Raw genomic sequence first — 20,580 nt, forward strand, 5'->3', positions numbered from 1 at the left:
ATCTGGCAGTAGAGAGAAAGAAACAGAATGGTAGCTGAAAAGGGCAGGAGGATCAAGTGAAGGATTTGCCCCCCAAGATAGGAAAGGCCTGTGTATATTTCACAGGCAGAAAGAAAAAAGTTAGCGGAGAGATGAACGCTTTGGCATGAGGGTCAGGGTAAATATAGAGACAAGGTTCTAGAGGAGACAGGAAGGGAATGGGACTGAAAGCAAACACAGAGTTTGGCCTCAGAACAAAGGGAAGAGACAGACCTCTCCAACTGAGCCTCTGTTCTTGTCATTTCCTCTAAATCCTAAGCATGCCTTACGTTTATTTGTATAGTGTGCGGCTAATGTCCAAGTGTACTCACAGCTGCTCTCAAGTGACATTCTTCTTCATCATCATCTTCATTTATAGCTACCATTTATTGACCATGTGCCCAGCAATTTAAATGTGTTATCTCATAAGAAGGCTACAATTATCATTCCCATCTTATGGATAAAGAAACCAAGGTAGAAGATATTATAATTAACTTGACCAGGGTAACCGGCTGGTAAGTGGGAGAGCGGTGTTGGATGCCAGATAATCCAATTCCAGACCCTCTGCTCTTCTGTGCTGCTTTCCAGAACTTCACAGAGTTGAAAATAGTTGCCCCTAGGGAGCAGGACTAGAGGGGAGAGAGCATGTGGCGGGGGTCTGCTGGTTTTTGATACAAGCCTTTAGTACTGTTTGACTTTTTACTAGAGCAGGCGCTCTTTCAGCAACCGTTATTTATCTGCGGTGTCAAATCCGCTGAGCTTGGCCCGCTCTCTGCTCCCCACCAGCAGGCTCTGTCTCAACACACTTCACACTTAAGTATAAATCGTTTGACCACCTGACCAACCCTATGCTCAGATCCCTGCCAGGGAGCAGATTTTCTATGACATGTTATTTTAAAAAGAAATTAAACAAAACATTTGGATAAAGGCATCTGCATTCTTTTAGAATGAAAATTCCCACTAATAAAAAGCAAAAAGAGCTGGTAGCAGTTCTGAGGTGATGAAGCAGCCTTCTCAGTGCTGAAAGTGAGGTCACTGGTTTAGAATGGACAGAATGAAAATGAGGGCTTGAGCCACTCCAATCCATCTCCCATACAGCAGCTAGTGACCTTTCTTGGATGCCCCTGGCTAAGTCACTCCCCTGCTGAAACCCTTCCTAGGTGTCCCATGCCTTCAGGACATAGTCCAAACATCTCAGGGGCCTTACAAGGCTTTATGACCTGGCCCCAATTACCCCGCCAGACTAAAGGCCTGTTACTATCCCATCATTCCCTCGTCGCCTCCCTCAAGGCTACAGCCACACTGATCTTAGATTGTGCTTTCTTTGCCTCCCTGGAACTTTGCACTAGCTGTGTCCTCCGCCCAAATTGTGCTTTCCCTTCCTCTTCTTCACCTGGCTAGTTCCCAGTCCTCCCATTCAGGTTTGTCAGTTTACATATTGCTGCTTCCAGGCAGTCTTCCTGACTTCCATGCCTAGGTTATGGGTCTCCCCTGGGTGTTCGCACAGCACCCTGTACTTTCTCCACATAGCACTTGCTGTCCTCGAAATGACACTTCCCAGTATCCATGACCTTGAGTCTTCCCCTCCCACACTGATTCTGGGCTGGCCCTGTGAATTGCTCTAACCAAGAGAGTGCAGAAGTGATGCTGTGCTTGTTCCAGGTCTAAGACTTACGAAGCCTGGCGGCTTCCACTTTTGTACTTTTGGAAGCTCTGAGTCACTGTGTAAGAAGTCCAGCTACCCAGCTGGGAGGCCATGTGGAGCAAAGAGGCCCTGAGACTACATGGAGAAGGAAAGAGGCCAAGCCTTTCCAGTGCCCTACTTGAGTCATCATATGACACCAGGCACCATCTGACTGCAACCTCATGAAAGACCCCAAGTGAGACCAGCAGAATTGCCCAGCTGAGCCCAATTTGCAGAACTATGAGAGACAATAAAATTGTTTTAAGCTACTAAATTTTGGAATGTTTGTTCTGCTACAGTAAATAACTAAAGCACCACTGTATTTTAGTTGTCTACTGACTTTGTTTGCCCTACTAGACTATTTTCTCTATGAGGACAGGGACCGGATCCATTTTTTATTTGTTATATATTCAGGACATTCTCCAGCACTGAATAAGCTCTCAGGTATCTGATTAATGCAAATTAAAAATGTCAACAAAAACAAAGGCAACAAGAAATGTACTCACTGTGGTGAGTACACAACAGCATGTATACACATCACAAGAGCTGACTAACTGGACATCTGAGCAATAGGTTTCCAATGTAAGATAGCTAGCTTACCTTTGTAGAGGGATTGAGTCAACTTGAGGGGCTTTGTAGAGGGAATGGGCCACAATCCAACAACACAGAGTTTGGGAGCAGAAAACAATGGCTGGTGGTTTGGGGCCTGGCAGTTCAGGCAGTTGCCATTCCTGACAGTGCTCTTGTGGCAGCACTGAACAGGTGATCCGCTGTGGCCTCCTGCTGCCCTCGCCGTCTACCCTCACACAAGTGGTCTGTTGATGTTCTCAGGTTGCTGGGGGCAAGAGATGCCATAATGCCATTTTATATTAAAATACATGGGGACAGATGCCTTATCCTCTCCTTCAAAGCTTTTCAACTAGCTTCAAGCAGGGAGGCCTCTCAATGAATGTTTGTATGTGGAATGAATACATTTCCACTCAAACCAGTAAATCCCATGATTGGGCTCTGGTGCTCTTGGCTGTAATCATCAGCAGCACACGGTGTTCAGTCAAGTCAACAGGCATTATATTCTGTGGGCTGACAATTTATGCCAAGCCCTATGTGGGACACAAAATGGGAAAATGCCTCGCCTGCCCTGAGGGAGAGAACAGGGGAGACTAGACTTACACAGATGAGATAATTAAGTAACAGGACAACATATAATTACTGCTAATCTGTGTAGTAAGAAATTAAGTGCTACAGGAATTGGGAAAAGTAGGGAGCAGTGAGAGCTCAAACAATTAAAAGGCCTTCACTGAAGAGTTGGGATTGGGCTGAGCCTAGGAGAATGAAACAAACTACAGTCTGAAAGGAAGTCCCAGGAGGAAAAACAGAGCCCAATCAGCACACTTGTTTTTTACTTTATTGTGAGACAGCCACACAAAGAATGTGAAAGGTGGCTGTCCCAAGTTCCAAAGCAAGGATATTTCTGAATAGTTTCTCAATATTCAAACTTCTGGGCCTTTATTTATTGTTTCCTTTGCTTACAATGCCATTCTCCCTTCTCCACCTGGCAAACTCTTACTCATTATTTAAAGGCCCAGCTCAAATGTAACTACTTTTCTGAGTTCTTCCATGGTATCCCACAACCCACTGCTCATGCTTCTATTGGAGTATTATCTTTCACTACTTACTGCCTATTTACCTCCTCTACTACTATAATTAGGAGCGACTTACATTTACATTATGTCACAGCAACTATGCTAAACATTTTTGTTTGTTTGTTTGAAGACAGGGTCTTGCTCTGTTGCCCAGGCGAGAGTACAGTGGCATCATCATAGCTCACTGAAACCTCAAACTTCTGGGCTCAAGTGATCCTCCTGGCTTAGTCTCCCCAGTAGCTGGGACCACAGGAACATGCCATCGCACCCAGCTAATTTTTAAATTTTTTGTAGAGACCGGCTCTCACTATGTTGCTCAGGCTGCTAAACATTTTTAACGTATCATTTTATTTAAACCTCACAATTGCATGAGGTATTCTATTTTATAGACGAAGAACCCCAGGCTCAGTGTGGTTAAGGAATCTGCACAAGATAACAAAGCCAGGAAGTAAGAAAGCTGGGATTCAAACCCAGATTTGTGGGACCTCAAAGCCCATTCTTTTTTTTTTTTTTTTTTTTTAAAGATAGGGTTTTATTAGGTTGCCCAGGCTGGTCTCCAATTCCTGGCCTCAAGCAATCCTCCCAACTCGGCCTCCCAAAGTGCTGGGATTATAGGTTTGAGCCACTAGTGCCTTGCCCCAAACCCACTCGTAATCCACTGGACCATGTGTTCCTGGATGCCACTAATGCTCTTTATTCATCTGTCTTCTCAGATCCTAGGATGGTGGCTGACATATATCTCAAAAACTGTTTAACAAATTAATACCACTTTCACACCACGTGCCTCGGTCTAAAAGTAGTTACTCCCAGTACTCTTTAACCCGAGGCAGAGACTTCCACCCACCACCTAAAAGTCACATACCTGGGGAAAGGGAGAGGGAGAAAGTCTAAACACCTTCCATTTCAATTTGAACTCCTTTATTTCATGGATTCAAGTGTGGTTAATGAGGAACTATTCTTCTCCACAAAAGACCACAAACACATTGGCTAGATCTGAAAATGAGTACTCTGATTAACAGGGTGCGTGCTGATGGGTGTGGGTGCTGTCTCCTCTGTGGTATTTTGAAAGGAGCAACTCAAGAGCTCAGCTTGTCAGACCACGTAGGACCAGGCATTCCATTTGACCCTATCGTGGCCCAGAAAAGGGAAAGGGGGTCTGTGTGAGCCTATACAGTAAGACCAAGGCGGGCCAGAGTTAAAAACCCGGAAGGAAAACCCTGCCCTGCGCAGCTTCTCATCGCCTATGCCTTCGGGCCTGCCAGGGCATCTAAGCAGATGGCCTTGGACGGAAAGGTCGGACTACTGGCTTCTTTAGTTGGACCCTAAGGGTCCTCTCCTCCACCCGCGGAGCCTGGATACGCCCACCTCCTCTAGCCTTGGGGCCTGGGGAAGCCTTTTCCTCCTTCTCGGCACCACGGTGTCTGCAAGGTCCTCTTGCTCCACCGAAGCAGCTCTGGCCCCGCTTCTCAGCGGTCCTGCTTCTAAGCGGTTCCGCTTCGCCACCAGCCACCCCAGCTTCTGCGTGGGCGCGGCAAAGGACGTCTCTCCCACGGACAGCTGGGCCCACATCCCCATGCCCTTGTCGCAATTCACCTCCCGACCAGCCCAAAACACGCCCACACCGCCCACTTCCTCTCGCTGAGCGCCGTCTTTCCGGTCAGGCTCCTTTCTAATTGGCTGGCTGAGGGCTTCCGTGGGGACTCGGCCACTCGGGGCTCCGCAGCGGCCACTCTAGCCGCTGTCGCGTGGCTTGGCCTCGCTTTTGCGGCTGCAAATTCTCCATGGTGCCAGCAACGACATGTGGCGCCTCCCGGGACTGCTGGGCCGAGGTAAGGGGCGTCCGAGCGGAGATCGTCCTGGGGCCGCTGAGACGGAAGTGGAGGTGGGAGCAGGCGGGAGGAAACAGCCCAAGCAATAGTGAGCGGCGTTAGCGCTGAGGGGCGGGGCCTTAAGGGGGCGGGGCCAAGACGTCATGGGCTGGCGGAATTTGAGCTGTGGTTGGGGCTGGTGAGTGGAGGGTGGAGCTTAGCTTCAAGGATATGGGTGGGGCTGTTGGAAGGGGAGGAGTCAAATAGCAGGAGATGGTGGGCGGAGCGAATGAAAGACGACTAGAAGCGAATGGAGTAGGCAGAGCCAGTGTAGAGAGGAGGAGTTTAAAGACAAAGAGCCCCAAACATTGGGCGAGAGTGTGTGTATGAATGTCTGGTCATCTTAGAACAATGGTTGGTAGCCGTAGGAGGGCGTCAGAATCACATGGGAGCTTTTTCAAAATGTAGACACTCTACCCTGAGAAATTCTGATGGGGCTCTGTCCCAGGTCTGAGAGAAGATTGTTGGGGCAGCCTTTGCCTCAATCCTGTTCCTGGTGAGGAAACTGATCCTTGTTACTCCGCACAGCTCTTCCCCGTCTGCTGGGACCCAGCCTCCGGGGGGTGACCGCCAAGTCCACCAGCCCAGATGGGCCGCAGGCTACCTCCTCCACCCTGCTGGTCCCTGTGCCCAACCTTGACAGGTGAGACACTGCCATTCTGTCATCCATCTCTTCCTTTGGCCTCCCTCCTGCCTTCATTTTGGACAGAACTTGACAGTTCTTATTGCATCATCTAGGTCCGGCCCCCAGGGCCCAGGCAGAAGCAGTGGTCCAAGGTCCCATGGATGGAAAGATGCCTTCCAATGGAAGTCTGCCCATGTCTCCCCAAACACCCTGTGGGATGCCATATCATGGGTAAGGCTTCCCCAGCCCTCTCCTTGACCTTCAGTGTGGATGAGAATGATTCTGCATGGAAGTATAGTCTAATATAGAAACAAGAGGTAGGGCATCGTTGTGTCCACGCAATGAGTAACCCATAGCATTGGAGCAGATTCAGGGAGATATTGCTGCTCTCCCTCCCACACCTCCCCCAACCATGTATTTCTTCCTCATGTCATTTGGTAAACATTTATTTAACACCTTCTCTGAGCCGCACATTTTTGCTAGGCCTTAGGAACACAGCAGAGAACAAAGTAAATATATTCTTGCCTTCGTGAAGCTTATAATAAATAATAAATAGCATTATTTATTAATATAAAGTATTATACATGCATTATCTTGTTTGATCCTTACAAAAATCTTGCTAGGGAAATATAATCTTCATTATATAGATGAGGAAACTCAGGCTCTAAAATGTTAGTTTACATGCTTAAGATCACACAGCTATTAAGTGGGGGAGCTGGATTTAACTCTAGAGGTCATGCTTCACTGCTGCACCTAGTATGGCCTGTAAAAGCACCTAGTACAGAGCCTAGCCCATAATAGTTGCTCAATAAATATTTGTTGAATCTGATCTATAAGGTCAGATCCTTAGTGGTGAACACTAGATCTGATCGGGCAGAATCTTTGCCTTTCAGGCAAAGGTCTTGGTAAAAGTTCCGCTTATAAGGTATTCTGAAAAAGTTGGCACACATATCACTCTCATGTCTGTCACATCTCATCCCTGCTGCTTTCATGCTGTGTACTTTGGGCAAGTGACTTGACCTCTCTGGGACTCAGTTTTCTCATCTGTAAATTGGTTTCATTAGCAGAGCTAAGCCTGGTACGTCCCCATGACGGGGACACTTCTCTCTGGGAGATGTGCACTAGGGGCATAGCATGCTGGCGAGGGATGTGTTTTCCCATTTTGCCAAAGAAGATCTGTGCCCTAGGGCAGTCCCACAGTGAGTCCTTTTTGGAGCTGGACCTGGATTCTAGAGGTCCTGATGCTATCCCTGGGCTCTGTCACTGCTGCTTGTAAGAAACGATCTGCACACAAGCTGTCCCCAATGCCATGGGTACTTTTTGTTCTTTACAGTGCTGGTACCTTCTCTTCTGGCCTTAGCTCACACATCACCCCCACAGACAGGCTTTCCCTGACTTCTTGTCCTGTCAGTCCTCTGTCTCGTGCTCTATGTAACCCCCTGATTTGTCTCTTCTCGGCAGTTACCATAATTGATAGTTATTATATTTATTTCTCTGTGTACTTGGATTTTGACTTTCTCTCTCAAGGCAAGATATGAACTTCCTGAGGGCAGAGACTGTGTCTTCCTATTTGCCACTGTATGCAGTGCCTGTTGCAACAAATAAGTACCTGGGTGTCTCTTTCTGAGCACAACACAGGTGGAGACAGGGAAAGCCAAGCAGTCACTGGGATAAGAGCTAGCCCAGGTCGTCTGCAGACCTGACAGAGCAGAAACACCCTCACCAAGCTCACACCTGCAGATGTGTGTGTGGTGGGTGGCTTGGTTAGGGGGAGGGGAAGGGCTGTGCCAGGCTGGAGAGTGGGCCTGATGGGGAGCTCTGACTTGTTGCTGCATTTGCTGCTAAGTCCCAACCTACCATGTTATCTTTTTTGCCTGCCTAGACTTTGTTTATTCAGTCAGTCACTCATGCATTTATTCAGCATGTGTTTATTGGGTCCCTACTATATCTTACTGTACTGGGAACCAGGGATACATTGGTGACCAAAACATACATGGTTCCTGCCCTCATCATGTGTAGAGACTAACAGGAAAGACAAACCTTAGATGAATAGTTACAGAGATGATGATGTAAGTACCAGTGGCATCAGGGCTCCAGAAAAGAAGTTTGGGTGCTGCGAGAGTACACAGTGGGGGAGCTTCCCCAGCCCGGCTTCGCAAGGACAGTTGAGCTGAAGGCCAGGTCTCAAGGAGTTGACTTGTGGAGCACTGTGTCCCTAATGCGCTGTCTTTCCCAGGGCACTCTGGCTGTGCTGGCCCTGCAGCTGGCAAGGCAGATCCACTTCCAGGCATCCCTGCCAGCAGGACCTCGGCGAGTGGAACACTGCTCTTGGCACAGTCCCCTGGACCGTTTCCTGTCATTTCCCTTGTGGCAACCGTGCTCCTGTGAGTTCTCAGTCCTGGGGACAGGAGGGCTGGGCTGGGCGTTTCTCTGGGCCAGGAAGCATCTCTGGACACACCTCAGGAAAAGAAGCATCAGCAGCTCCTTGCCTTTCCTATCTGAAGTCAGAGGAAGGGGATGGGGGGAAGTTCTGTCCACCCAGGGTGGGAGCCACACCTGCTCCTCAGTGTCTTTCCACGTCCTCCCATCACCGCCCATGGAGGGAGCCCCACAAGTCCAGACCACTTTAGATCCTGGGTGTGGCTTCCTGTCCAGCTGTCAGCCAGTTAGGTCATTCAGTCATTCATCAATAAATGAATCTTTATTGAGTACCTATTATATGCCATGATCCAGAGGCAATACAGCCTAGCAGTTGAGGATCTGGAGTCAGATGGTGAGGGCTGAAGCCCCAGAACTGCTGCATATTAGTCTTGTGTCCCTGGACAAGTCAATTTTAACTTCCCTGTGCCTCAATGTCTTCATCTATAAAGTGGGGTAATAAAACCCACTCCATAGGTTTCTTGGAAGGACTAAATAAGTTCATATGTGTCAAGGACTTAGAACAGTGCCTGGCACGTAGTAAGTGCTCAGTAATTACTAGTTTAAGTATTAGTTCTTGTCCTTACTATGATGATGATAATCATTATTGATATCACCATCAAAGAAAATGCTAGTTACTGGGCTACAACAGTGAGTAAGGTAGATGCCTCCCTGCTACTGGAAGAATTCAAGCGAAGGAGTGATTGATGCTTAGGGTAGGAGATTAGCATAAATAAATACAGGTCCCTCTAGACCCCTGTGGAGGGAAACCAGCAAAGGAAATAGACGAGGAGGAGCGTGAAGGAAGTGTCACAGGAGTTTCAAACTTCTTCCTAGGGTCTCTCAAACTGGAGGGAGGACTCAGTCAAGCCCGAGCAGGCTGCACTGATCCCCTTCTGACCTGACTGCTCTTGCCGGCTCTTCACAGCACTGCGGCGGCACGTTCTCCCCGGCCCTGACGGCCCAGCTCCCAGGCACGCTGGCCACAGGGAACCCAGGCTGGGCCAGGAAGAACCCTCAGCTCGGCCCAAGAGCTTCTCCTCACATAGCTCCTTGAGAGCAGCTGGTCCTCGGGACCCCTCCAAGGAAGGTATGTCCCCACCTTGGAGAATTGGCACAAGGCAGGGGGTCCTGGCGGGGAGTTGGGCAGATGGACGTTGGCTGCTGCATATTCCCAGATAAGGGAATTGTCGTTCCTGTGAGGTCCCATGCCTTCTGGGATGGCTCAGAGTATTGTGGTTCTTGGCAAGGGTGCCGGATGGAGAGCCTGGGTAGCCTGGGAGAGGAGGAGAAAAGAAGTAACACCTTTCTGCTGTGTCCTGGCTGGGTGTTGGCCCTTTCTTTGCAGATCCCAGTGATTTGGGCTTCTTGCACGCCAGTAGTAGCTTCGAGTCCAAGGCAAAACCAGTCCAGCCTCAGCCCACTAGTCAAAAGAAGGTATTATCCAGAGTTGGTCACCCGGAACCCTGTAACATTCTCTTGGGCAGGTGGCAATCCCAGGGAACTATCACTTGATGAGTCTTTGTATTCCTTCCCCAGGAACAAGATACATCAAAAACTCTTTCCCTTGAGGAGGCCGTGACTTCCATTCAGCAGCTCTTCCAGCTCAGTGTTTCCATTGCTTTCAACTTCCTGGGTAACTGAATGGATCCTGCCTCAAGGCAGGAGGATGAAAAATTGGAAAGGGTATGGGGTGGGTCAAATACAGTCAGAGTAGGGAGTGGTTTAAACTAGAGAGATTTTATTTTCTCCCAGGTAGGTAGACCAAATCTGGCATGGTGGCTCAGTGGTGTCAGGGACCCATTCTTATTCAAGTGTGTCCTGCCATTCTTGGAACTGCCTCCCACCTTGAGCTCCAGTTTGGCTGTTCCAGCTCCTGCCCTCATATCCGTATTGTAGCCAGCTGGAAGGAAGAAGGTGGGGAGGCTAAAGGACCTCTCCTTTAGGGACTTTAAGGACATGACCTAGAAGTTACACAGATCTTTGTCCTGAATGTAGGCTTGTGGCCACACCCAGTCATAGAGGAAGCTGGAAATGTCATCTTTATCTGAATAACCATGTACTTACCTAAAAATTCTGTTACTATGTAAGGAGGAGGAAATCAATCTTGGAGGACACCTGGCATTGGCTATCACAGGTAGGAAAGATCAGGCTCCTGCAGTTTAGAGCAGGCCCTTGAGTGGGTGAATAGGAACCTCTTGCCCACATCTGGAGACTCCAAACACCCCTCCATCATTTATTCTGGTCTCCGTAGTGACCTGGCTCAAGTTTCAGGCCTTCTAATGTGGAGACTCAAACTCCGGGAAGCATCTTTTGGAGCCTAGTGGGCAGATGGGTGAAAGGCTGGGATTCATTCAGAACACATTGATTGAGCATTTACCTTTTGCTAGGCCCTGTTTTAGGTGCCAGAGATACAGTGATTCACAAGACAAAGTTCTTACTCTCAGGGAGCTGACACGTGACTTGAAGGAGAGAAAAACAATACATTGGCAAACAAATAAAAAGAATTTCAGGTGGTGATAAATGTTGTGAAGAAAATGAAACAAGGGGATGTGTTAGTGATTTGGGCCAGGAGCAACGTTTGATTTGGAAGTCTTCACTGAAAACCCTTGAGCTAAGACTTGACTGACAAAACAAGCCACTCTTGTTTCCATCTGGAGAAAGAGCTTTCTAAGTGGAGGGAACAGCAGTGTAAAGGTCCTGTGGCAGGATTGAATTTTGATTGTGAAAGGAAAAAAAGAAAGGTGAATGTGGCTGGAGCTTAGAGATCTCAGGAAGAGTGGAAGGAGATGAAGACAGAGAAGCAGGCCAATTCAGATGAGGCCTTCTGAGCCAAGGTAAAGGGTGTGGATTTTCTAGGTGAGACAGGAAGGCATTGGAGGGTTTTAAGCAGGAGCAGGAAGATGGGCAGTAACATGGTCTGATTTACTTTTCCAAAGATCTGTCTGGCTGTTGTATAGACACACGTGGATTGTAGGGATGCCAGAGGGAAAACAGGAGACCAGGTAGTAGGAGATATTACTGAGCGCTAAGCAAAACAGGTTGGAGGTGTGGTCTAGGCTAGAGGAAGAGGAGACTGAGAAGAAGAGCTGGATTAGGGTATATCAATGGAGCCAGGTGGGGAATGGGGACAGGGTGGGATCCTTTGCCCTCTTGACTCTTCTCCTCAAGGACATAGGGCTCTGTCAACCCTGGACAGTAAGTTTTCAGGCAGCAGGGAGGCAGCTTTATGTAATTCCCTGGTGGCTGAATGGAACCTGGCTTCTACTTCATTAGCTTTTTGTAATTTTGATGGGCCGACAGTCTCTTCTAAGAATTTTCTTACCCATTCCTTCATTCACATATTCATTTATTCAGCAAGTGCTAAGCACTGTGGCAGAGCACAAAGGGAGCATAAGCCATAATCATATTTTGCATTTGTATAGAGCTTTCATCCCATGCAAAAAGTTATTTCTTCTACATTCTTTTTCTGTTTCTGCCTCCAGGATTTTGCAGTCTAATTGAGGAGACAGGACTTGTACTCTTGAAACAATTTAGTTCATAGAAAAAGGCTTGGTATATTAAGTAGGTGCCAAAAAAGTAAAGCCTGAGTGTGGTCGGAAGTTTCTAGAGCAGAAGAAGGGTGGGAGGCCCGAGGAGGAGGCAGAAAGAGAGATCCCAGGCAGGAGAGGCAGTTTGAGCAAAGGCTTAGAGTTGAGAATTGGCTGTGCCCTGCTCCTTTCCTGTTTCATTTTTGTTTGGACAATGGAAAGAGCTTGGGCTTTGGAGTTGGACATACCTGCATTCAGATCTCGGCTGTCTTATATCACCGCTCCCAGTTTCCTCGCAAAACAGAATTAGCAGTATCACTTGCATCAGTTAGGGTTTGCTGGTTACAAGCAACCTAAACGCAGTCTGGCTAACTTAAGCACAGAAGGACTCTATTGGGATTTATTGACCTGCCAAGCCTCTGAAAGGACAGGAATCAGGGAAGCTCCAGAGACCCAGTGGGCAGCATCTGATAGACAGTTATCTTCAGACTGTTACTATCAGAATAAACCCACAAGGACTGTTTTCTCTTCTTGTCCCAACAAGATCAAGATTCAGATTCCTGAGAATCTCCTTGGTTGGGAAGAGTGCAGGCACATTGATTGACAGCACTGGGGGAGGGGTTGTTCCCTAAGGCAAATCTGGAAGCTGTTACCAAGAGGTGGAGGAATGTTTATAGGAAGGCAGAACCCACTAACGCAGATGGCAAACCAGTGAAATATGCAGAGGATAGGAATATATGCAAAGTGTCCAGCACAAAAAAGGAAGGAAGGGTCGGATTAGGTGGCTCACGCCTGTAATCCTAGCACTCTGGGAGGCCGAGTTGGGAGGATTGCTTGAGGTCAGGAGTTCCAGACCAGCTTGAGCAAGAGCAAGACCCCATCTCTACTAAAAATAGAAAAAACTAGCTGGGCACGGTGGCACGTGCCTGTAGTTCCAGCTACTCGGGAGGCTGAGGCAGGAGGATCGCTTGAGGCCAGGAGTTTGAGGTTGCCGTGAGCTAGGCTGATGCCACAGCACTCTAGCAAGACTCTGTTTCAAAAAAAAGGAAGGAAGGAGTCTGGGATCAGATGATGAACCTATAGATGTCTGGCTGAGGAAGTGGGGAAGTTCACAGAGAAAGCTGTGAGTGTTTGTGCCCTGTGCTTTCTTACAGGGACAGAGAACATGAGGAATGGGGACTACATGGCAGGCTTTTCTTACTTCAAGAAAGCTGCAGACCGTGGCTACAGCAAAGCACAGTACAACGCGGGTTTGTGTCATGAGCATGGCAGAGGCACCCCCAGGGACATTAGCAAGGTACTGCACGTCGTCCCCTGCCCACCCCCCGGCCTATACCCTGTACCGGGCTGCCCAGAGTGATCTCTAAAAATGAGTAGTGGGCAGGGATGGGGGAAAGTTCAGCTTCTCTCCTCCACTTGGTTCCAGCCCAGCTTCGAGAGACAAATAAGGAAGAAACTCTAGCTTCTGGGAATTTAGACTGAAAACTCAAGAAGGGCAGGGATTTTGCCTTTCTTCTTTGCGATTATATCGTCAGAGGTTAGAACAGCACTATGGTGATTGGATTAATTCATTTTTAAAAAGTAGGATAAGTACACAAAGAGATTATATATGATAATGTATTTCTTAGAGTTGTATGTGAAGGCAAAAAAAGGGAAAGCAACTTAAAGTTCTTTTAGTAGAAAACTGGTTGTGGTTGGGCACAATGGTTCGCACCTATAATCCCAGCACTTTGGGAGGCTGAGGTAGGAGGATCACTTAAGGCCAGGAGTTCAAGACTAGCCTGGACAACATAGTGAGACCCATCTCTACAAAAAAATAAAAAAGTTAGCGGGGCATGGTGATGCACCCCTGTGGTCCCAGCTACTCGGGAGGCTGAGACAGGAGGATTGCCTGAGCCTAGGAGTTTGAGGTTACAGTGAGCTATGATTGGGCCACTGCATACCAGCCTAGGTGAGACCCTTTCTCTAAAAAAAGGAAAACCGGTTAATTACATCTGTATTTGTATTTTGGCCTTAAAAATGATGTGCTAGATCTATATTGGCAAGGAAAGACATTCATAGTGTATTGCTAAGTAAAAAAATAGGTTGCAAAATAGTATAGTACGATCCAGTTCTCTCTCTATATATATACACACTTAAATATGTGTGCGAATATATATATAATGTATATGCGTGTGTATATAACACATATATATGTGGGAAGAAATTTGCAAAGCTGTATACTAAAATTTTAACAGAATGATCCTTAGGAGGCAGGATTTCTTGGGATTTTATGTTTCTATTTTTGTTTTATATTTTTAAATTTTGGCTTGTCTGTATTTTCTGACTAATCTATAATGCTTATGTATTATTTAATTAAAATAATATTTTCAAATTTCACGCAAAGAAGAAAGTACTTACAGAGTTGCCAGCTGACAGGGTGTCTCTCCCTTTGCCCCAGGCGGTCCTTTATTACCAATTGGCTGCCAGCCAGGGCCACAGCCTGGCTCAGTACCGCTGTGCCAGGTGCCTGCTGCGAGACCCAGCCTCCTCATGGGGCCCTGAGCAGCAGAGGGCAGTGTCCATGCTGAGGCAGGCTGCAGACTCGGGCTTGAGAGAGGTGAGTGCCATTGGCAGGGTCCATCTGAAGTCCCTGGGACATGTGGAGCCTGAAAGTGACCTAGGTACCTTTTTTCCTTCCTCCTTGACCGTAGGCCCAGGCTTTCCTCGGAGTGCTTTTCACCAAGGAGCCATACCTGGACGAGCAGAGAGCTGTGAAGTATCTTTGGCTTGCGGCCAGCAATGGGGTATGAGATCCCTGGTATCCACGCATGTTGGGGACTGAGTCTGATAAGAGAAGAGATTTTGGAACTGGTACTGAGTTCTGTGCTTAGAAGATCATTTGACAGGAGCGTTAGGCTGGCTTCAAGCCTTAGCTCTTGCTGACCTACTGTGTGTCCTTGGGCAGGCCCAGTGGTGTGCTGGAGCTGCCTTGCACCAGCTGTGAGAGCTCTTGGTAGCTTAGAATCCTCTGGTGGGAGTATTCGCACCACAGAATGGCTAAATGCTACAAAGCAGGGCTGTTGTCCTCTTGGCATTTCTTGATTCAAACCTGTTTCCTTGCCTTTAAAGTCGGCATAATAATGCCTTCCTTGCCTGTCCACTACTTCACAGCACTGTCGTGAGGATCAAAACCTAGGTAGATAACAGGTGTGAGAGCACTCCGTAAGCTGTACACGTGAGAAGTGCATCATTATGAGTGGCGGAAGCTCAGTGTCTCGTCAGAAGACACACGAGGTGGAGACACTGAGCAGTTTGGGCGGGGGGGGGGGGGGGGGGGCCTGTCTCTTCCATGAACTGGGGGCATTGGCATTCAGGCAGTGCGACCCAGAGTTTGTTCCGTGGAGCATTTGTTCCACAGGACATTTACAAATAATATGAAGAGGCCGGGCACGGTGGCTCACGCCTGTAATCCTAGCACTCTGGGAGGCCGAGGTGGGCGGATCGTTTGAGCTCAGGAGTTCGAGACCAGCCTGAGCAAGAGCGAGACCCCATCTCTACTAAAAATAGAAAGAAATTATATAGACAGCTAAAATATATATATAAAAAAAAAATAAAATAAAAAAAAAAACAAATAATATGAAGGGAAAAAATGGTTGACTGGATTTGGGAAATACTGAGTTAAACCATTATCTTTAATGCAGGAAATCTCAAAGCTTTATGTCACTGTGAATCACTGTGAAGGCAATCTCTGGTTTGCTGTATTCCTCAAGTGTTTTTGACCAGCATATTTTTTGAGTTGCATCTTAAAGGACCCGGAGTCCTGGATTAAAGCAAGCAATATGCACATAGTATAATTTCCCTACACAGGTAGCTACTGCTTCCTTTGTTTTTTTGGCCAAACGTATAGCTTCATTGAACTTAGACGTGAGAATACTTTTCCTTCTCCACTCTGTGTTGCCCAAAATATCTGTAGTAGCTGTCAACTGGGGAATGAAGTCCCCAATCAGTACTGGTCTCTGTGCCCGCCTTTCCTTGTAGTAGCCCTACACAGCTTCCTCAGGCTGGGCGGTCCTGCGTGTCTCTCTGCTGGGCAAGCCCAGGGGCACCCTGGCCACTTTAATCAGACCGGCATGCTAAGAGGAGAATGCACAAAAGGATGTCTGTCACCTGTTATGTGAGTGTGCTGGGATACAGACCTCACACTTCCCTACCCCACAAGGAATTGTGTCTTCCTGGGTTTGCACCAACCGGCGTCGCAGGGCTGAGTGTGTCGTAACCCGGCCTGTAGCCTGTAGCCTGTAGCCATGAGTCCATCATATTGGCAAGACCTTGGCCTGCATGTTCCAGAAGTGAGGGCTCAGCCTCTCCAGAAATTTGACTGTGAAGGGTAGGAAAGAAATGAGACCATGGTTGGGAGTCAACAGTGTTTTGTTTTTTTAAGTTGAGAGAGTGACTATGATGACAGTGTTCTAGTAGAGCGGGAGAGATTGCTGATGGGGGCGACTGCAGGGGACGATAATAACAGCACTAGTCTAGGCACTTTTTACGTAGTAACACATTTAATCCTTACAACAACCTAATACAGTAGGTGCTATTATTGTCCCCAGTTTATGGGCGAGGAAACTGAGGCACTGAGCCTTCCAGTAACATGCCTGAGGTCACACAGCTGGTAAGTGGTGGAGCTGAGATTGGAACCCAGGCAGTCTGGCTGAACAGCTGGGCGCCCAACCCCTGCTGGATCCTGCCTCTCAGAAGAGCACAGTTCTCAGTGAGAGGAGAGGACCCAGAGCTGTGGGCAAAGGGCTTAGCTTTTTGAAGGACGAGAAACACGTTCTCTGTGATTTATGCTTTGCAGCCGCTCAGGCAGAGCTTCAGGAAGGTGTGCAGGGCCCTGGAGAAGCCGACCCTCCACCCTGCCTGCTTGCTCTGTCAGGACAGTAGGAGCCTGCCTCAGGGAGTCCCCTGGGGGCTGTTTCCTGTAGCCTTCACTTCTGCATACTTTCAGCCAGCCTCGGCGAGAGAACTTTCCGTACTGCTGTGGCTGGAATCCCCCTGGTGGAGGGCTCCCGTCTCGTCTGTGCTGGGCAAGCTCTGGGCCTCCAGGGGTTCATCACTGGGATCCCTCGCTGTGGGGGGCGGGCCGGGGCTGGGCCTCGACCCTGCAAGGATAAGCCCTAGCGTGCTCCTGCGTCAGTGTCCTAGGTCCTCATTTCTGCATGTGTCTGTCTGTCCATTTTCTTCTCCCTTAGGACTCACAGAGCAGGTACCACTTGGGAATTTGCTATGAGAAAGGCCTCGGCGTGCAGAGGAATCTGAGAGAGGCCTTGCGGTGTTACCGGCAGGCGGCGGCTCTGGGAAACGAGCCCGCCCAGGAGAGGGTTCGGACTCTCTTTTCCACGGAGGCAGCAGGTACAGATGCAAGTCGGAGCCAACAGGGTCCTGCCCCTAAGCTCAGTACCCTGTGACAGAGAAGGTGGTGGCAGTAGCCCCTGGTCTCCTTGTCATTTCTGACCCCAGTGGTGGTTAAGAGCACAGCTTTTAGAGTCAGAGAAACCTGAGTTTTAGCTTCAGCTGTCAACTGAACATTGACTCCATGGCTTTGAGCCTCAGTTTCTCTAAAAGTAAAAGTAACCTAACTCATTAGGTTCTTGTGAGGGTTAAATGAGATGCTGTAAAGGGCTTAGCACAGCCTGACACACAGTAGGTACTGAATAAATGGTGGCAACTCTGATGATTTTTTTAGGAGAGATAATGTCCTGAGGCTGTCTGAATTCCCCTGCTGGGGCTCTGAGAGCCACTGGGGTTGGGCTGAGTTAACAAGGCCAGAGGGAACCAAGCCCTTGAAGGAGTTGTTACTCCAAAGTAGAAGTTCAAGAATATAGCATGAGTTAAGAGTTGCTCTCACCTCTTCTTGTAGCCCTGGGGTCCAGCGTCCTGGCAGTTAAAGGATTGAAGTCGTTCTCCAGCCCCTCCCTCTGCAGCCTGAATACCCTGCTGTCAGGAACCTCCCGCCTCCCACACGCCTCAAGCACAGGGAACCTTGGCCTCCTCTTCAGAAGTGGACATCTCGGAGCCAACCCTGGAGTCCCCAGCAGCGCTATGCCCCCACACCCCAGCCCCTTGGAAAGGAGTCTCGTAAGACTGGGTTTCGGCTAAGGTGAGATAAAACACAGTTGGTGGTGCCTCTTAGGAACCTGGAGAGCCAAGAGGTTGGATGACAAAAAGTGTGTCAGTTTCCCTTTCTAGTGGGAGCACAGGTTCCTAAGCAATTTCAAGTGCATAGCTAATAAATGACTTTGACCTTTCCCCCCACTTGGTAGCCTCACAGATGAGCCTTGGATGCCTTCACAGTCCTTTCTGGTCTGTGCACCAAAAGGATTCATCCGATGACCTGAGAAAAACTCTACTGAAGAGTCCAGAGACCCTGGTCCTCACCTTGGCCTTTGTCTTTGAGCAAATCACTTACCTTCGCCCTCCCTGTGCCTCAGTTTCCTCACACTTAAGCTATACCATTGTTTGCCAGTGTCTGATGTGTGTACCTGTCTGATGGTTTACAAGATGATCTTAGATGGTATTCAAATTAATATTTTTTATTTTAATAGTTATATATTTAATATATGAAAATATGACTAGCATATTGACCTATAGTTTTACAGATGTTATGCCTAGGATAAAGTTAACTTTAACAAAAAAATAGTGGGCCAGGCGCAGTGGCTCATGCCTGTAATCCTAGTACTTTAGGAGGCTGAAGTGAAAGATCGCTTGAGGCCAGGAGTTTGAGACCAGCCCAAGCAACATAGTTAGACCCTGTGTCTACAAAAAATTTTAAAAAATATGCTAGACATGGTGGCACTCGCCTGTAGTCTCAGCTACTCAGAAGGTTAAGCGGTGGGAGGACAGCTTAAGACTAGGAGTTTGAGGTTGCTGTGAGCTATAATGATGCCACTGTACTCTAGCCCGGGCAACAGAGCAAGACCCTGTCTCAAAAAAAAAAAAAAAAAAAAAAAAATGAATCAATTTAAAGAAAAATAGCAAAAAGGAGAGAGGTGGCAAAAATCATGGCGTGGTTCCATGAGTGGCTGACACTTGGGAAACACTGAACGCGTTGTCCCCAGCAGTAGCTCCAGCATTCGCCTTTGTCCCCCATGGATTCAGGATCGTTTTCATTGCGCCTTTGATTTGAAAGGAAGGAATTTCTTGCCTAAACCCCTGGATGTATCTGCTTGACTTTTTCAGAACTCACTTGAGCCCTAAAGATGGACCCACAACTTGAGTCCCAAAGAAGAGGCCAGTTATCCAGCCACCTTCCCAAAAACCTTAAGCACCTGCCCCAGCACAGTAAAGAAGAGGAAAGTGTGTGAAGACCCAGGTTCTGGCTCTGCAACTTGCCTGGCCATGTCACCTTGACTTGTTACATTGTTTCCTCAGTTGCAGACCAGGGGCAGGGGTGTCGCCCTCCTCCCGTGCAGCATGAATGTCAGGGCTTTCGCTGCAGAAAGGACCTTGGTGTTCACTAGGCCCGGGGAGGCAGAGTGATCGGTGCCGGGGGCTGCATGGCTTAGAGTCGCCGGGCTGGGTGAGGGCCGCGCCTCCTGACTCCTGGCCCACGTTTCTTTTCCACCAGTTCACACTGTAATTGTATGTGAAAGCCTTATTATCATCCTACTGATGTGAGGGAGCAAGTGGAGATTGAGCACTGGGAGGCTTGGAGCAGGGGAGTGTAGATTTTGAGGTCCTCTTTTGGGAAAGGTATGCCAGAAATGTCTGTGTGTTTAATAAAAGATATTGGATTATCTTCCACTCTCGCCCTTGAGTGTACTGGGGAGCCGGAGATGGTCGGGGGAGCTGAAAGCCAAGGCTCCGTCCTCATCTCTAAACTCTCCATTAACTAATTTAAAGGGTCTTAAAAGCTTCTCCAAGAGAGAGACCTAGAAAAAAATGATTTCTGAGTCAACACTAATGAGTCCAATTACTGAATTTGTGAATAGCTGTTCCCTGGCTCCTGGATGTCAGCCCAAGTTCAATAGCATAGATGTGGTTAGGGTGGGGGTGGTGGCAGTGACTGAGGGCCCCCCCCCACTCTGGTGACTGTTTGAATGGGAAGGGCCAACCGGCTTGGCCAGTTCAAAGATGGGTGGATTTGCAGGGCCGGAGGAATTGCCCATTTTTCCTCCTCTGCTGCCCACCCCCCCTCTCCCAGCTTCCGAGTGCCCCCTGCCTCACTTTCCCTCACCGCTGGGGGCTGGGGCCCGGCCGAGCTGCCTCTAGCTCCAGTGCCTCCCCTGCCCCCTGCTCCCTTTCCAGGGCTGTCCTGCACATGGCTGCCTCCCACAGGTGGCGCTCCTTGGGAGCAGGGACCTCATCTGTGTCTTCCAGCATCCCCACACTTAGTGCAGTGCCCCGTGCAGGGTAGGGACTTGGTGCACGTTGGCCAAAGCTCAGGGTTTTCAGCCATGAGCGCACTAATCTCCGCCAAAAAAAAAGGTTTCTGTGGTCAAATAAGTTTGGGAAACGCTACACCAGACGTCCCCTTTTTATAGATTCACGATACGCGTCAGCATATTGGAGGTTCCAAGAAGTCCTACAGTAAAGAACTGGATTAACCCGATGTCTCCCTCGCTGAACTGTGCACAGAGCCCAACTCCCAGCAGATTGCTTTCGAGCCTTCCTGGGGCACCCTCTGTGCAAAATGTCACCACCTGCCCTCCCCATGGAGCCCCGCTCCCCAGCCCCTGCCCCCTGCTTGTCCTTTTAGGTTCTCTGATTGTGGCTTCCTCCTAGCCATGCCTGGGGCCAAGGGGCAGTTCAGACA

General features: G+C 48.6%; 2 protein-coding genes across 2 annotated transcripts in view; both read left to right on the plus strand.

Moving 5' to 3' along the window:
• The window catches only part of RNF14 (ring finger protein 14), a 362,683-nt gene that overhangs the window by 297,572 nt on the left and 44,531 nt on the right, over window positions 1-20,580 (plus strand). The window lies entirely within an intron of this gene.
• On the plus strand, window positions 5,044-19,565 carry DELE1 (DAP3 binding cell death enhancer 1). Its single transcript, XM_069483801.1, has 13 exons — window positions 5,044-5,174; window positions 5,742-5,856; window positions 5,952-6,069; window positions 8,075-8,222; window positions 9,185-9,346; window positions 9,605-9,693; window positions 9,796-9,892; window positions 12,941-13,083; window positions 14,227-14,385; window positions 14,480-14,572; window positions 17,018-17,177; window positions 17,686-17,925; window positions 19,005-19,565. Exons 1-12 carry the CDS (start codon window positions 5,144-5,146, stop codon window positions 17,922-17,924), a joined length of 1,554 nt encoding a protein of 517 aa, XP_069339902.1. The 5' UTR covers window positions 5,044-5,143; the 3' UTR covers window position 17,925; window positions 19,005-19,565.

The sequence above is a fragment of the Eulemur rufifrons genome, chromosome 10 (assembly GCF_041146395.1).
Source record: "Eulemur rufifrons isolate Redbay chromosome 10, OSU_ERuf_1, whole genome shotgun sequence".
Lineage (NCBI taxonomy): Eukaryota > Metazoa > Chordata > Mammalia > Primates > Lemuridae > Eulemur > Eulemur rufifrons.

Excerpts from the sequence above, each read along its gene's own strand:
- DELE1 (XM_069483801.1), top strand. The coding sequence starts at position 5,144 with ATGTGGCGCCTCCCGGGACTGCTGGGCCGAG. Across the intron at positions 8,223-9,184 it reads CTTGTGGCAACCGTGCTCCT|CACTGCGGCGGCACGTTCTC; the intron begins GTGAGTTCTCAG and ends GGCTCTTCACAG. Across the intron at positions 13,084-14,226 it reads CCCCCAGGGACATTAGCAAG|GCGGTCCTTTATTACCAATT; the intron begins GTACTGCACGTC and ends CCTTTGCCCCAG.